Genomic DNA, 17,655 nt, shown 5'->3' with positions numbered 1-17,655 from the left:
GTAACCTTCTCTTATAGAAAACTTACTAAATTAAGTTATAGAACTACACAATGTACAGAATTACATTTACAAAGTGTCTCATTTGCTTACACAACTATTTTTAATATGAATGTGAAGGTGTCCTCTTGGTCAGTTATTCTATCAGTCTGAGCCCTGAAATCTCCCTGAGCCCTGTCTTGCTTGTTCCCCCAAGAGGCTACATGGCTCACTCCCCTCAGCTGGAATACCTTTTTTTCATTTATATCACTGATCTTCAAAATTTGTTAAAACTAACCTCATTCAGAAAACCTTCGCTAAGTGCTTACATATTTCAGTTGCCCCAAATTAAGATGGCTTACAACATATGCACGTATTTCACACACACACACACACACACACACACACACACACACACACACACACACACACTTTTGTTGGGAGAATGAAGAAAATATCAGGTGGTTTTCACACTTAGAAAAACTCTGAGACTCCCAAGGATACAGATGTTTTCTTTGTCTGTGACTCCAGAGGCTCTCACAATAGTAACACATGAAACTGCTCCTGGAATAGGGCAGTTACTTGGAAGAATCTCCTCAGGCTCCTTGAAAAGTCAAAGGCACCAATGGTTCCAGTGGTTCCCACAGCACGTTATTTCTCACCAGGCAGAATGTGGCAAAATTCAAAGCTCTCAGATGCAGGACTGCCAAAGCTATGTATTTTCTATGTGATAGATAAGCAGGATAAAGATTGGAAGGAGTAGGTGCTAGTCCACTGGGATTAATGGGAAAATAAGACATTCTCTTAATGTTGTCATATTTTCACATAAATAGAATTCAAAAAAATAATTATTTGCTAATCTCTGGCTGATCAAATTGGTTCTACTCATTAAGTAGTTGTTGAGCACCCATTTTTAAAAGTGTCCTGAATATGCACAGAACTTGGAGCCAGGACTTGCTGCTGGGCACACGAGTGAGCCTGGCTCCCAAAGTCATCCAAAGGAAGCTCTGAGACTGAAGGTTCTGGATGCTGGTGATAAGCTAGTATGCACAGTGTCACCGGCAGTTGGCTCTTTGCATACACCTCAGCAGTCCCCTCAACAGTTGTGGGAGGGAGGTAGCATCTGCAGTTTTCAGGGTGGCATCTGAGACCATGGAGATGGAAGCTTGCATTAGAATCAGGTTTGTTGACCCCAAAGCCAGAGCTCTTTCTTCTGCAGCAGTTGCCAGCCTTCAGGTGGTGGTGAGGGGCATGGACAAAGAAGCTGCCCGTGGGAGAAGAGACAGATCTTCCAGCCAGTTCTAAAAAAGATCTGAGGCTACCATGCATCCAACTCACAACTGCTCTTCTTCACCTCCCCGCACCAGAACCAAGGCATAATTATTCCCGCCTCTCCTTTTTTGTGAAGTTCTCCATTTAAGGCTGCCTTTACCACATAATTACCTGCAATTCTAGGATTCTAATCTGGTTCCACTTTTGTAATAACATGGCTTATAACTTAGCTTGCTCTGGTCCTACTCTGCCCTTGGGTTAACCTCCTGTTTCACAGGGCCCAAGCATATCACACAGAGGTGACCTGGTAGCCACCCTGCAGGCAAGACTGCTACAGGGAATCCTGAAGACTGAGACTGACAAGTATTGATCTTATTTCCAAAATCAGGAAAGAATGTAAATTCTATGAAACAGAGGTTGGAGTGCTGTATATAAAATAAATCCAGGTTCAGATAGATTATTACAGTGTCATTCTATGCAATGCTATCCGATAGAACTTTCTGAAATGATGGAAATAACTGGACTTTATCTGCATACTCCAATATGGTAGCCACTAACCCCATGTGGGTACTGAGTACTTGAAATGCGGCTAATATGACTAAAGAACTGAGCTTTAAATTTAATTTAATCTAATTTTAATTAATATAACTTCAAATAGCCACATGTGCTAGTGGTTAATGTATAGATAGCACAGCTCTATTAATCTAGATTTCAGCCAGACATTTGCTATCCTGTGGGACAGTGGAGAGAAAGGTGGGCTGGCTGACACTACAGTTAGAAGTACTGGTTTGAATGGCCATTCTCAGAGTGGTGATTAACGAATTCATGAGAACCTGAGTGAGGTCTTGAGTGAGGTGCTGAAGGATTCCACCTTATCTTGATCCCAATTAATATTTTCCCCATGATTTGAATAAGAGCTCTTGATGACAGGCTAAGCAAACATGTAGATAAAAAGCTTCCAGAGAAGGCCACCACACTGGAACAGAATTAAAATCCCCTAAATTCTGACAGACTGCAGTTATGAAGCAGTTATGGGCTTAAGGTATTAGGCTGAAATGCAGCATGACCAAAATCCTGTCCCACATATGCTTGTACAATTTAATGGTGCTAGTACAGCATGCTGGAAGGTGTCTGAGCTATGTACATTGGGGATCTGATAACTCACGGTGCATCCACAGGGTGGTGTGCATGACCAAAAAGCAAATGGGAACTTGGACTGGTTGATCAGAGGAGAATAAGGGCTGTTTTACTCTACAGCCCTTGAGCTGCCTGCCCGCCCAATGGCTCTCAACCACAAGGTTGCCAGTTCAATTCCTCGAGTCCCGCAAGGGATGGTGGGCAGTACCCCCTGCAACTAAGATTGAACATGGCACCTTGAGCTGAGCTGCCGCTGAGCTCCCGGATGGCTCAGTTGGTTGGAGCGCATCCTCTCAACCACAAGGTTGCCAGTTTGACTTCCACAAGGGATGGTGGGCTGCGCCCCCTGCAACTAGAAAACGGCAACTGGACCTGGAGCTGAGCTGCGCCCTCCACAACTAAGACTGAAAGGACAACAACTTGACTTGGAAAAAAGGCCTGGAAGTACACACTGTTCCCCAATAAAGTCCTGCACCCCTTCCCCAATTAAAAAAAAAAATCTTAAAAAAAACAAACAAAAAACTCAAAGGACTTGGCGGTGCTTTATACCCCTCTAGAGGAGCCTGTCCTATAATCGATAAACCCCGACAAACCTCACCAGCTCTTGCCAATTCAGCTTATATACCGCCATCCTCAGCAAACCCTAAAAAGGAACTGTAGTAAGCATAATCATAAGACATAAAAACATGTAGCCTATGAGATGGGAAGAGATCGGCTACATTTTCTTCTCAAAGAATACTTAAAATCATATACAAAAGCTCCCATGAAATAAAGAGCAGAAGGTGGATTTAGAAGTAAACCAAGAACAAAGAGCTTGATTGAATTAGGCCATGAAGCACGCACACATCGCCCGTCACCCTCCTCAAATATAGAGGTACGACCCAAACCTATTACCACGTACCCATAATATGAGAGGAGGTAAGTCATAACAAGGTAAGCGTACTGGAAAGTGCACTTGGATATATCAAAGTGTTGTTTACACCCAGGAGACTTCACGTACAATCACCCAGAAAAAAGGAAAGGATGAAACGTGTATTTATGTTCAAACACCATCACATGGAAGAAGCCTCACTTGGTTATTCACAGACCAACAGGTGAAAATTCGAGTGGAGATGGAAGTTGGCTCAACATAGGTAGAAGAACATTTTAATGATCAGAAAGATTCTGGTGTGGGTGGGTGGTCTCTACAGGAATGGTGTGCCTCTACTGGGGGTTGAGGGGCTGGAAACTGTTTGAAGGGGTGATAGGAGCATCAAGTAGCCACTAAGGCCCCCCAACACTAAAGTCCTGTGGCTCTGCACAGTGTACCATCTTCCTATAGGTATCAAAAGTGGGGGCCCTCATGCACAGTGGGCATTAGACTCCTTAGTCCCAAAGGAGACCCCAGTCCTTACATGTCTGGACCCTTGAACTATGTGCTGTTTGGTCACCCTATTCAGATCAGAACAGGAAACTCCTTCCTTTAGATAGCAAATTTAAAGGATAGCTGTGTCTAAACTAGTCCAGATGATACTGGGGCCATTTTCCTTCTGTGTGACACTGCCACAGTAAACATGTTAGGATGAGATTTGCTTTCTAAATTGAGGAGTCATAAAATTTAACTCAGGAGGAGAAATGGTCTTAGAATTTCTTGACTCTCCTGACCCTGAGCTGCTCTGCTCTCTGCAACCAGGAATTGATGAAACTGAGACTGTAAAGTATGAAAGCCCCTATCTCTCAGAAGCGCCTGAATGCCTATGGGCTCCCTCCTCAACTGACATAAGAAAAATTAAGAGTGCTGAACCCATAAAAATCCAAATAGATCATTCCAAACCCCTGCCTAAATTGTGTCAATATCCACTAAAACCGGAACTACTCTAGGGCTCTCACCAACTGTAGAAGACTTAATTAAGCAGGTACTTATAATTCCATGCACTACTCCCTGTAACACTCTGAACCTACCCATTAAAAAACCAAATGGACAAAGTTGGAGATTTATGCAGGATCTACATGCAATTGATAAAACTGTGATACTAAGGTTCCCTATAGTTCCAAATCCCAATACCTTGTTTCCTAATGTACCTACAGACTCAAAATGGATCACAGTTGTGGATCTTCGCCTCTGCTTTCTTTAGTTTCACAATTGACAAGGAGAATCGATATTTATTTGCTTTCACTTGGAAAAATCAATAATATACCTGGACTCTAATGTCACAAGGCTTCACTAAAGCCCCATCCTCTTTTTCAGAGGTTTTATATTAAGACTTGGCAATCTTACAGTTCCCTAAGAACTCTGTACTCTTTCACTATGTAAATGACTTAATGCTTATGTTCTCCTACAAGGGACGACTCAGAAATAGACTTATCTATTACAGTAATTAGCTTGTAAAGGCCATAAGGCCTCCAAGGAAAAACTGTAATTCTCAGAAGAGAAGATCCACTACAGGATTTGACTGCAGAAGGCATTTCCCTCTCACCTGAAGAATAAAGACCATCTAAAACTTGCCTGAACCTACAACTAAACAATAAAGGAGTTTGCTTGGATTTGCAGGATTTTGTAAATCTTGGGCTTCAAATTTTTCTTTGACCGCCTCTTCCCTGTATGAGCTTATAGGGAACTCAATTTCAGAGTCCTGACCCTGGGAAGATAATCATAAGCAAGCTTTTAGCTGATTAAAATTAGTCCTGCAATAGACTCCAGCCCTAAGGCTCTGAAATTATACTAAACCTTTCACCTTACTTGTGCACAAGCAGGATTACCAGGCTCTAGGAGTTCTAACACAAGAACATGGGGGAAAACACAGACCTATTACTGTAGCTCATAATCAGACTTAGTAGCCAGAGCATATCCACACTGTTTGAAAGCAGTAGCCATAGCAGCTAAATTGATGGTATTAGGATATGACTTGTACTAACAAGTACTTCATACTGTTGAGAGCCTATTAAACTGATCAGACTCAACATTTTTCAGCAAGTAGACTAACATTTTATGAGATCCTTCTCCTTTCACCTTTAACTTCTGTCTTAAGTGCTGCAACTTGCTTAACCCTGCTACCTTACTACTCTTACCTGACAATGGCACAAATCACCATAACTGTGTAGATATGGTATCAGTTATTGAGCCCTCACATGGACTTCCAGGACACACCATTAGACAACCAGACTTGATAAGCTTCGTTGACGGGTCCAATGCTATGAGCAAAAGGAAAATATCAAGCAGGATATGTTGTAACAACTGAGCTATTGGAAAGGGGATCCCTTTCCCAATTTAAATCTGCTTAACCAGCAGAACTGCACACACTCACTCAGGCTTGTCAGCTATCCAAAGGAAAATCAGCAAGCATTTATACAAACAGCAGATAAGCCTTTGGGGTGGTCCATGACTTTGGTATATTATGGAAACAGAGAGTTCCTCACTTCTAGTGGAAACCCAATAAAAAATGGACTCCAAGTAAATTAATTGCTCTCTGCCATTCTATTGCCTAACTGAATTGCAATTATTAAAATTAAAGTGCATTTAATTTTAACTAGAAAAACAGAACCTGCGTATCAAGGACATGTTCTAACAGACTTCCATGGTAAATCAGCCAGCACTAAAATTGTCCCAATATGCAACTTGAATGAATTCCTTAAGATTGTTTCTAGCCAAATTATTTCTAATGTATATATAAGACAAAATGAGGCACCTGAGCTGAAACAACAATGTTGGGGCCAACGAGAGTACAAATTTAATATTAAATGACGACTCATTGAAGGCCCAAATGTTCTCCTGGTTCTTCCTAAGTCCTTAAAAGCGCCATTATTACCAAAAGCTCTACATTCTGTAACTCATCATGGTACAGATAAAATGATCAAAATTATGAAAAAGTATTGGTGGGGTGACTACTCCAGGCTTAAAAAATTGGTTTATAACCAACATCTGACTCATCAAACCCATAACCCTGGAAAGACTATTAAGGTATTAGATAGAGCCTCCCCACAACCTACTAGCCCATTCGAACACTTACAAGTGGATTTCATTCAATTGCCTCTGTAATGGGTTGTCAATAAGTTCTTGTAATTGTTCTCAGGATGAACTGAAGCTTTCCCATGCAGAAAGGCTGATGCCAAAATCATGGCTAAGAAACTTGTAGAAAATATATTTACTTCATGGGGTATCCCTGGAGAAATCGCCAGTGAGAGGGGGAACTCATTTCCAGACAAATAATTAAACAATTAAATAAGGTGCTGCTGACACAATGGCATTATCATTTGTCTTACTGTTCTCAGTCATCTGGTAAAGTCAAACAGACAAATGGTAACTTAAAACTAAAGCTGGCTAGATTAACAGAATCAACTGGCCTGCCCTTGCCAAAAATTCTACCATTGGTTTTGATGGCAATCGGATCAACACCCATGGGAAAGCATAAATTAACACCTTATGAAATAGTAACAGGAAGAACTATGCCTTTGATGATAGGACCATATGTGTCTCCTGTATTTATAAATTCTGATGACTCAGTATTGTAAAGCTTTAATGCATTATGCAAAGAGTATTCAGGTAAAGGAAATTTTCCATGATCCTCCTACAGAAGATTGAACTTTCCACAACTTAGAACCTGGAGAGCGGGTCTTCTAGAAACAACGCCTAAGAAACATTGCCCTTGAATCTCACTGGAATGAACAATACCACGTTATCCTCACTACCCAGATGGCAGCCAAACTTCAGAGACTTGAACCTTCGGTCCACAGCTCCCAATTGAAAAGGGCTCCTCCAGACTCTTGAACTGCAAACCAGCCAGAGACCTAAAGTTAAAACTGACCCCGGAGGTTCCTCCCCAGAAGCAGAAGATATCTTGGACAGTTCTTCCATGATGATGGACGAAGATCTTCATCTCCAATATAAACTCTTTATCCCTTCTATTTGCTATCTGCTTTTTCTCTCTAATAATGCCTGGGAAGATGACACTATAATTAGGATTTCCCAAACAATAGCTAGTGCAGGAAACTTAACAGTTATATTTGTCACGCTAAACCAAAATCAGTATATGAACAGAGACCTTTTATTAACCCTATAAGTAATTTCACTGGAATCCCAAATGCCACTGTATGCTTCAATTGTTATACAGGTCCCTTTCATAAAGTTATAATACTAAATCCAAATACCCTCTATTCCTTGTCTCAATTTAACACAACCCTGGGAAAATGAGATTTACTGAATATATAAATAAAAGGCACTACAGAGCAGCCAGTGTAAACCAGACAAACCATTTGTAGGCTTGCTGTCAGGTCCGTATATTTAGGTGGTCTTTCAATACGTGCTAATACAGTATTTGAGTCTTCGTTAAATGATGCTAAAACCTTTATACCAACCAATGGGTCCATAAATGCTAATACTTATGAGGGAGCCATATATACACCCCCTGGCTACTCCTTTATATATGGAGGTTTTGGCAATGGTCTCTATGCTTCAGCAACTCATTGTCTTGACAGCTGCAAGATGAAAGGACAATGTGTTCTTGCTGCATTTACTATTCCATTCGTTGTCTCTTCATAATACCTCAGAAACTCAGCATGGGCCTACTCCTTTGAATTTATACTATCAACCAAAGAGAAATTTATCAGCAGAATGCCAACCCCTCTGGATGGGTGTTATCTGGACAGTCCCTTCTTCCTTGGCTTTGAGTTAGTACAAATGACTATGTGATCAGAATCTTATCCTTAACTCTGGCAACCACTGCTGAGTGTATTGCTAAGGCCACAGCTGTACAACAAAAGTCCCTAGGCTCTGTTGCTAAGGTGGTTTTATATCATAGAATTGCTTTAGATTACTTGTTGGCTAAATAAGGAGGAGTCTACCTGGATCAGCTCTTGTCTTGTGGAAACTCAAATATAAGAAATCAATGAACAAGCTACTTGGCCAAAGCAGACTGATACCTCATCAGGTGCATGCTTTGATTTATTTGATACTAACTGGTTTCCTTAACCCTGGCTAAGGAAAATCCTCTGTCTCTAGGTATTATCCTCCTAATAGTCATCATTAGAGTCTTAAATGCATCTACAGCTGTGGGTTTTGGGTGTTGTTTGGGGAAACAGGTGACATACTTATGGAGGGAAACAGTTCAGTAGAGCGCCATTATTTTGATTTATTACATTCTGAAGTACCATGGGGGAGGGCCTGAGAACAAGTCTGCTTTATCAGCAGTTCTAAAGCCTTATTACCTGAGATTTGCATTCTGGAAAAAAAATTGAGACTGAATTATCAATTGTCATGAGATTTGGGTTTTGGCCCTGATTGAAGAACCTGTGCTAACCTGGAAAAGGCTATGTGAGATTAAAAAGAGAAACCAACTAAACACCAAATCCCAGTGAAAGACGTGGATTTAACCAGAGTCACACGCTTTAGCAGAACACCTCCCTTTGGGATGGTTAGGAATGCAGGAGCCACTTGACATGAGTGCAGCCTGCTCAAGGCAACTTCTTCCCCAGGGGATCGGCTGTCAGCTTCAGCATTCCCAGGAAGAACCAGTCCTTGGGTGGCATTTCTCTTTGTCCTCTGTTCCCCTTCACTTCTCATCATCCCGCCCATAGTTAATCGTTTGTAAGGCCTGAGCTATGAGTGTCGCCATTTCTCGGGTGCCTGCAGCAACCACTCTGCAAGACATGAGGTCGAGAGGTCCGCCTGAAGACAGAGAGGGAGGAGAGGGCGCCTGGGTTACTGGAGAGGGCAGAACAGTCCCAGATAACAACTCAGCATGCACACATTCCAAGGAAAACAAAGCTCTAGGGCCATACTCAAGACGGAACCAGTGTGGTCTACATGTGAGCTTGGTCAGACACAAGGGATACATCTTTCAGCATCTGCTCTGCCCCAGTATGAGTGCAATGGAAGTATCACAGACCAATGCCATCCAGGAGGCCATGCTGGGAGAATGTAGTCTGAGATCTAACATTCAAGACTGAGATTCAAATGACTGGTTAGACCAGGACAGTGGAGAGTAGGTCTCACCCTCTGCGCTGCATGGGTGGCACCAGGGACCTCATGAGTTGGCCTTTCTGACTGGCAACCTGATGTGGCTGCTCTGGGGACCAGGCAGCTGGTGGTGGACAATGAAGTCCTGCATCCTATCCTCCTGGGGAGAAGGGATAGGACTAATGGCCTTGCTGGTGCCCTCTGCGCACACTTGGATGCTCACGCGATTAAATTCAGTGTCAGACTTGTTATTAATCTGAAAGTAGCCTGCTTGGCCTTGCCACCTACGGCTGGTAACTCTTCAGTTTTATACCTTTCTGGTAGCTCAATTAAGGCCTTTCAGAGGAGAAAGGAAAAAAGTAGAAATCAAATGACAAAATACCCCTTACACATACCCAATAGTTAAAAGGGAGCCCCAGTATTTTCGCTAACAAACTAAAAAGCTAGGAGGGAATAGGGTATAAAAGGACTCACCCAGCCTCTGACTGGTTATTCCTAAACATTAGATGAGTGATCTGCTCGAAGCTAAGTGGACGTAACAGGGGCAGAGATGCTAAGGGATTCACCCCGTGGGGTCAGTCACTGGGACTTCATGACCTTGAAGCAGAAGGAACAGGTCACCTTTTGGATCTATTCTAAAACTTCACAGGGCACCCACACTATACACGGTGCTGACCCAACACTGAGCTACAGAGCCTCCTCTTCATTGACTGGGGAGCATGATACTTGCTCTGTCAGTCTCATCGGATCTTGTGGGGTTGGAATGTATGTGCTTCGAAAACTGTCAAATGCTATATAAATGTAAAGCGGTGGTCTGTTCTGATCCAGCCATATATCCTGACCCTAGGGTCTATTTTCATGCCTAGATGCATAGAACAGGAAGGCAAGAAGTGTGGGAAGGTGTTGGCCTACTGCTTTTCCAAGGCCCTCGCCTGGTCTCTCACCAGTAGACTCTGAGGAGGTGGGGGATATTCAGTCTGGAAGCGTTACTCAGTCTAGTCTCCGCTGTTGTATCCCTGGGGACCGAGGGTGGGCCAAGGGTCAAAGGGGCTCACCTGAGGTGTCCATCACAATTCCCCCCGCTTCTCTGATGATGACGGTGGCGGCGGCCAGGTCCCAGCAGTGCAGGCCAAACTGGTAATAGGCATCTGCGGCCCCCGAGGCTAAGTGGCAGAGAGCCAAGGTGGAGCTCCCGATTACTCGGACCCTGGAGAGGGAAGAGAGCAATGCACGTGTGAGTAGCACCGTGTGCAAGTTGGATTGTTCTTAAATAGTGTGCATGCTTACTTTATCCAAAATCATCCCCTCTGTTGGGCATTTCCAGTCATTAGAAATGAGCCACAGGGCTTCTACCAACAAACTCTAGATTCAACATCTAGCACCCAATGCAGCACTGTCCAGTAGAACTTTCTGCGATGATGGAAACATTCTGCACTGTGGTAGCCACTAGCCACCTGTGTCTCCTGGGCACTTGAAATATATTTTTTAACTCTACTGAACTCTAACTTAAATTTAAATCACCTCATGTGGCCAGTAGCTACAGCACAGACCTAGAGGGAGGACAGGAGATAAGGAGGATTGACCTGGATTTATTTTTCTAAATGTTTACTAGAGGAAGTTCATTTAGGAGGGCTCTAAGGACATACAGGATTCGCTGGGTGGGTGGCTTGAGATCAGTTCCTTGGTTTCTCAAAGCTGCTCAGAAAGGCACAAGGTCCTCTGTCTGTTTTCTAACAGCTGGCTGCATGAACTCACATACTGGACAATGCAGAACCACGTGACCCCTTGGGCCACAGCACACGCTGTGTGTATTCTTGCTCCTGTCACAGGGATCTTTTCCTCTTTCAGTCCCTGGGGAGTCTGTAGCAAGACTGTGTTTGTCACTTTCCCCCTTGGCCCCAGGGTGTTCCAGGAACTGAAGAGTCATACCCATGAGCTTTGGCGTGGAGTAACCTCTCCATGTTGCTCAGGAACAGTTTCAGAGTAGCAGGGTCACGTTTGGGACCAATTTCTGTTAGAACCAAGGCCTTTGAAAGATCTGTAATAGAAAGAATGTCCCATAATCAGAAAAACGAAGTCTTGGTTCTAACTGAATAGTCCGGGTTTTCCCTGAAGCAAACTTCAAATATCAGCCTCTTATTCCTTTTAGAATCTTTTGACTGGTTTATGCTATAAAGTTTTTCTGATAGCTATGTTGAAAAATAAGGACGTAGTAAGAGAGAGAAACAAAATCCACACACTATCCCATCATCATTCCTTCAAAGGCACTTTCTGATTCAGATTTCAGAGGGAGCAGATTTTTCAGTTCTCTCTCTTTTCAGGAATAGTTAGCATGAAGAACCTGGAAGAGTTTGGTGCGTTATGAAAATCACCATCATTCAATCACAGATAAAAACAAAATGACTCCAAAGTGGGACTGCCCAATGTCTGAAGAAAAAAAATGTCTCATCAAATAAAAGTATCTTTAAAAACCTTTCTCTAACTGCTGTGACCACAGAGATGGAAATATCATCCCTGTGGAAAAAGCAACTTTTAAGTAGTATCTTTGGAAAGGGAGTCCTGAAGAGTAACCCTCTCAGCATAAAGGTTGACACTGTCGCTGTGTGGCCTCAGCAGAGAGCAGCGAGATGCTTACACCAACCCCACAATTCCTGTGATGGGAGTGGCGGGCTGCCTGTGCCAGGAAGCCAGCCCATGGGCGTGGGGGGACGTGACCAGGCTCCCTTCCTGTGCCTGACTCCCTGGTGGGGGACAAGCAGCTTGTCCTTGCTGTGCCACACACCCAAAAACAACCAAGTGTAGTCTGTCATGTCTTGTCAGGCCCGTTGATCAGGCATTATCAGCCATAGCAGGTGTGCTCAGAGAACAGAACACTCCATGAAGTGGGGGGGACACACACCACACAAACTATTTCACTTAGTGGCCCAATCCCATGTCGACATCTGCAAAGTCATCTCTCACTGATGGACCAGATGATCAGCGAGAAGGCACTCTCTTCTCAGAGAGAATCTATACCCATTTTCCCCTTTTCTTAAATCAGAGGCGCTCATTTTATACTTTAAACACTTTCCGAAAACCACTTGGCTCCACACCAAAACTACCTGCCTTTGGGAGGTCTGAATCATTCCTCCAGGTACCCCCAGCACCAATGCTGAGCTAATGCGCCTCCCATGTGTCTGTGTGGGTGCACTGGGCAGTGCCCACAACAAGGGATGAGGGAGCTGGGCAGCTCCAGCGTCTCCATGGACAGTAACCCTGCCAAACTTTAACTCCTAACCCCACCCTCCCTGGGCTGCAAATTGAGATGTCATTTTCTCTGGGGAAAATGGACTTCTTTTGAAGAAAAATACATTAACAGGGCCAAACACAGTAGGTACTCAATACAGTTATTGAAGGAATGAATGATTTCCCTCAAACACTGGTGTGGGGACAGAGCCCCAGAGAGCAGTTTGCAGGCTCTAGGCCTCATGTGGAAAGGTGCTGGCTGGGGTAGTAGTGGCCGTCAGCTGTGGCTAGTTGGCTGGCAGCTGTAACCATTGAGCCATTGGCCACTAATGAAACTGCTGCGGCTACGGAGGAGAGTGGAGGAGAGTCGAGGAGACTGGGTTGGTTGGCAGCAAAGCAGACAGCAGGTCACACGTCGTGTGAACCCAGCCTCCAGTGAGACCATAGTGGTATGACTCCCCTACCTATGGCTCCGTGGGTGTTCCTTTTTGGTACCCTAAGAAGCCCAGGAAGTCTGGCTGTGCCCAGAAGGACTGGTGGTGCCCTGAGAAACCCTGGCTGTGTCCAGAGAGCCTGGCTGTGCCCAGGATATTGCATTCACCTCCAGGCTCCTCGCACAGGGCCCCTCGCGGAAGATGCTTGTTGCGTAGATTGTGAGGCCAGACCCTGTAGGGGTGGAGTGTGGGGACAGACCCCCAAAGAGCAGTTTCCAGGCTCTTGGCCTCGTGGAAAGGTGCTGGCTCGGGTAGTAGATGGCCATCAGCTGTGGCTAGTTGGCCGTCAACTGTAACCAGTGAGCCATTGGCCACTAATATAACTGCCGTGGCTACGGAGGAGAGTCGAGGAGAGTCGGTCGGTTGGCAGCAAAGCGGGCAGCAGGTCGCACATTGTGTGAACCCAGCCTCCAGTGAGACTATAGTGGTATGACTCCCCTACCTATGGCTCCGTGGGTGTTCCTTTTTGGCCTAGCAATATCCTGCGTTCTTATGTGGGGAGCGGGAGCAGAGACCCCGCAGGCCGCCCCGCACGACAATTGGCATTAAGGAAACATTGATAAGAGTTTTGTTATTTGGGTTTGTTTGTTAAATTACTAGTGGTTTAAAATTTAGGGGAGGAGTTTTTGAATGAAGTAGAATTTTGTTGGCTAGCCTAAGAATCTAATCACTATGTACAACACTATTTTGGGTGGAATGAATTCTGAATTATAAATATTTAGTTTAAAACACTCTTTTGAATAATAACACATTATAATTTGGGGAATGCCCATTAACTTAAAAAAGAAATTAGATTGTGTGCATGTGATTTTCGCCAGGGAAAACAAGGAGGCAGGATGAGTTGTTTCAGAGGAGGCCACGGAGGAAAAGGGAGTAAAGCAACAATGGCATCTTGCCTAATCTTACTTCTAATTTCCTTACCTAACTTCAAATCTTACATGCATCCACACGTGTACATTAAGATCATATTTTTAAAAACAGTTTTATAGGTTATTCTGTTTGTTTGCTCTTTTGATATAACAATGTATCGAGTATACCTTTTACCATGGTTCCATATTTGTAACGACTGAACGCTATTTCACGCAATGGAAGAATTGGTTTAACCTTTCTCCACACAGGATCATTCTCAATTCTTGTTATTATAAACAATGCTATCTCTTTCTATATACGTTTGTGCAGTCACGTTGATATATTTTCAGGTAAGATTAATAGAAGTGGGATTTCTGAATGAAAGAGTGTGCAAACTTTAGAATTTGATAATTAAAGAAGACATTGAAGATTTCCTCCCAGAAACTAGAAAGCTGGTCATTCGATTTCTATCGGTAGATAAACATCTACTTTTAATCAGGTTCATAAGACATGACTACGCCTTCTGTTCTCATTAGAGGGAGGGGCTGGCTGTAGAGTAACTAGAGGGAAAAGTCCCAAGAGTGCCAGCCTAGGCAAGCAGATACCCCCACATACAGGGCTGATACAGGAAGAGCAGGAATTTTCAAACTAAGTGCCACTGGGCTATTTCATAAGAGAAATTAGCAAAGTGTTAGAAACAGTAATTGCTCACATTTACCAAGCCCTTACTCTCTTCCAGACACGTCCATGTATGCTTTCATTCCTCTACCACATTCGCTATCTCACTGCCCTTGTTTCACATCTGGGGAGACCAAGCTTAGAGAAGTGACCTGCATGAGGTCATACAGCCCTTAAATGGTGAGGCCCAGACTTAAACTCAAGCACGAGTGGGGATTATGTGAAGAAAGAGTTTCTTCCCATAATTTTCAATTTCTGAATAGATATCTCTGTACCCATTTCCTTCCTCTTCTTCTAGCTGCAATGTACCTATTCTTTCTCACTCTTGCTAACATATTTTTCCCCAAATGAAATTTAGAACAGAGTAAAAGAAGTCTGAGTGCTGCCACCTACAGGCAAAATGCTTTGTTTTATTTTGCCTCAGATAAAAAAATGTAAAAATTACAATCTCTTTTACTTAACAGCTTCTTATATTATGATTATTTCTAGTTATCCACAATTATTATGGTTTTTGCATTTTATTACCATTTATCCTATATTTAGAATATTTTAGTTCTTAGACAAATGCTAATATTTTTAAAATTTAAAATAATCTGTGTCTTTATGGGTATGTCTGTGGGAAATGGACAGCTATTGCTTAATGGGTACAGAGATAAAAGTTTTGGAAATAGATAGTAGTGATGGTTGCACAACATTGCAAATGTAATTACTGCCACTAAATTATACAGTTAAAATGGTTAAAATGGCAAATTTTGTTATATATATTTTCCACAATTAAAGAAAAATCTAATAGTAGATTTTGAAGTAGGGCATCTGTATCAATAAATAGATTTTAGGGTAAAAAAACAGTCTGTGACTTCCAACAGTTTGAAAACTCTTTTTGAGCAAAGTTAGAATACTCAATATCAAAGAACACTGTTGTCTTAAGAGAAATTTTACAACTTAACAGCAAGAGAAGCAAGTTTCATGTACACATTGAAATATATACTAATGGAGAAAAAGGCGACTGCTTTAAAATCTGGACAATATCCCCTCTGCACATCAGCTGGTTTTGCTAAATGTAAAGCTCCTGTGACAACGCTTATGCCAGCATATATTTTTATGCACGTGTCCTAATTCTTTCAGACATCTCATAGACCGTTAAGCTTTTTTCATATGAATATTCGTTAAGAGCTATTCATATGAAATAAAATTTAATTTTATTTAACTTAGAAATATAAGTACTAAGAACAAGACTGGTGGTTGGGGGTAGAAGTAGGCAGAGAGGGAGTGGGAAGAGTGCTTCATGGCTACAGGGTTTTACCTTGGAGAGTGCAAAAATGCTCAGCATTGTGAATGTATTGCCACTGAACTGTTCACTTTAGAATGGTTAATTTCAGGGCGGTTGGATGGCTCAGTTGGTTAGAGCGCGAGCTCTGAACAACAGGGTTGCTGGTTCAATTTCCACATGGGCCAGTGAGCTGCGCCCTCCACAACTAGATTGAAGACAATGAGCTGGTGCTGAGCTGCCGGAGGGGTGGCTGGATGGCTCAGTTGGTTGGAGTGTGAGCTCTCAACAACGAGGTTATCTGTTCAATTCCCACATGAAATGGTGGGCTGTGACTCCTGCAACGAAGTTTGAAAATGGCAAGTGGACTTGGAGCTGAGCTGCACCCTCCACAGCTAGATTGAAGGACAACGACTTGGAGCTGATGGGCCCTGGAGAAACACACTGTTCCCCAATATTCCCCAATAAAAATTAAAAAGAAAACACAAAAAAACCGAATGGTTAATTTCACATTCTTTGACTTTCACCTCAATAAATTATTTTTTAAAAACAAAATAAGTAATTTGGAAAAAAAGAGTATTGTTTAGAGTCCTAGGAAAGACAGAATTGGAAACCTATGTAGTAACCATGTAGAGAGAACCTCTCCCAACCCCCTCCGATAAAAACAGACAGAACAACTAGGAGAGCAACAAACAAAATTATAGATGTCATCTACAAAAAAACTATATTGACAAGGTGTATCCAAACCCCAAAACACAATGGGTGGAGCAAACTTCCAACAGCTACTAGACAGTGTGGCATCGTGGTATCAGGAAAAAAGAGAGAAGCGTCGAACATCTATTGGACCTGAGAACAGGAGAACCTCACAATCACTAACAGCCACTCACTGGAAACCAGTTTGGGCCAATGTGAGAAGAGCTGTGCACACATCAATTCATGGGTCCCTGATATGGGGTGCGAAGTAAGGTCTGAAGGTAGAAACCTGACCAGCCCTATGATCTCTTTTAAGTGACTTACCAGGGCCTCTTAGGGCAGGTCCCAGTTCTGAGTAGAAATGTATGGGAGTGAATTCCAAGTTCACTAGATGGAATAACAGGGGCAATGGAAAGAGAATTGATCCAGATTACAGTGAAAGAGGGGAACAGGGCCAAAAAAATAAATAAAATAAATAAAATCTAAGGACAAGGCCAATTTTTTTGGACACTTTTCAGAAACACAGAAGAGGGAGCTCTAGAGCTGTGAAACTACAAAAACTGTCTTGACTAACCCAGCACTCCCAACTCCAAAGTTCAGGAATATAGATTTCTAGTAGAAATAAGTAAAAGAAAAAGAATCATGGTTGAATTCCATACACAATTATCATAAAAAAAAATCAGGAGCAGAATAATATCTCTCTAATCAAAGAATGTCAGAAAGATTGGTCCACAAAACAGATGTAGCTTTATGTAAAAGAAATAAAAAATATATGAAAGAACAGTGTAACTCAAAAGTAGAGGGTGTGGATGAAAAAGGGGCCACATGATAAACCTGACAACCACAGGTTTAGTATGTGGAGGCCCACATGGTGGGCCCTACAAAGTCAGAGACCAAATTTAACCACGTAGGATGGTCTGAACATAAAAATTCCTAACTAAAAGCGGGTCATGTCCGGTAGTCACATCCTTGGCCTGTAGCTTCCTTGACAAAGGTCAATCTTTACCTTAAGTGAGCCTATTTATTGTCTCCTTGCATCTAAGATAACATAACCTTGGAATGTCAAAGTAATACTTTTTCCCAGGCCCCTCAGGGTACAGCCCACTGCACAAGAGCATGAGACCACAGAACCT

The 17,655-nt window shown here is 42.7% G+C and overlaps 1 protein-coding gene and 1 non-coding gene across 3 annotated transcripts in view; one reads left to right on the top strand and one right to left on the bottom strand.

Moving 5' to 3' along the window:
* Positions 1-2,890: 2,890 nt before the first annotated feature.
* Positions 2,891-3,343, top strand: LOC141567035 (18S ribosomal RNA). Its single transcript, XR_012489435.1, has one exon. It is a non-coding gene; the product is annotated as an 18S ribosomal RNA (ribosomal RNA).
* A 5,126-nt stretch (positions 3,344-8,469) lies between these two features.
* The window catches only part of IMPA2 (inositol monophosphatase 2), a 61,029-nt gene continuing 51,843 nt past the window's right edge, over positions 8,470-17,655 (bottom strand). For both annotated transcript variants that reach the window (XM_019711363.2, XM_019711364.2), the window contains 3 exons: positions 11,246-11,354; positions 10,372-10,523; positions 8,470-9,025 (listed from right to left, as the gene is read on the bottom strand). In XM_019711363.2, the coding sequence (XP_019566922.1) occupies positions 8,910-9,025; positions 10,372-10,523; positions 11,246-11,354 (377 nt within the window). In that variant the 3' untranslated portion in view covers positions 8,470-8,909. The remainder of the gene's footprint in view (positions 9,026-10,371; positions 10,524-11,245; positions 11,355-17,655) is intronic.

Source organism: Rhinolophus sinicus, linkage group LG09 (assembly GCF_036562045.2).
Source record: "Rhinolophus sinicus isolate RSC01 linkage group LG09, ASM3656204v1, whole genome shotgun sequence".
In the NCBI taxonomy this organism is placed as follows: Eukaryota; Metazoa; Chordata; class Mammalia; order Chiroptera; family Rhinolophidae; genus Rhinolophus; species Rhinolophus sinicus.
Note: the sequence above shows the minus strand (reverse complement) of the source record. Positions and strands in the feature narration are given on the sequence as shown.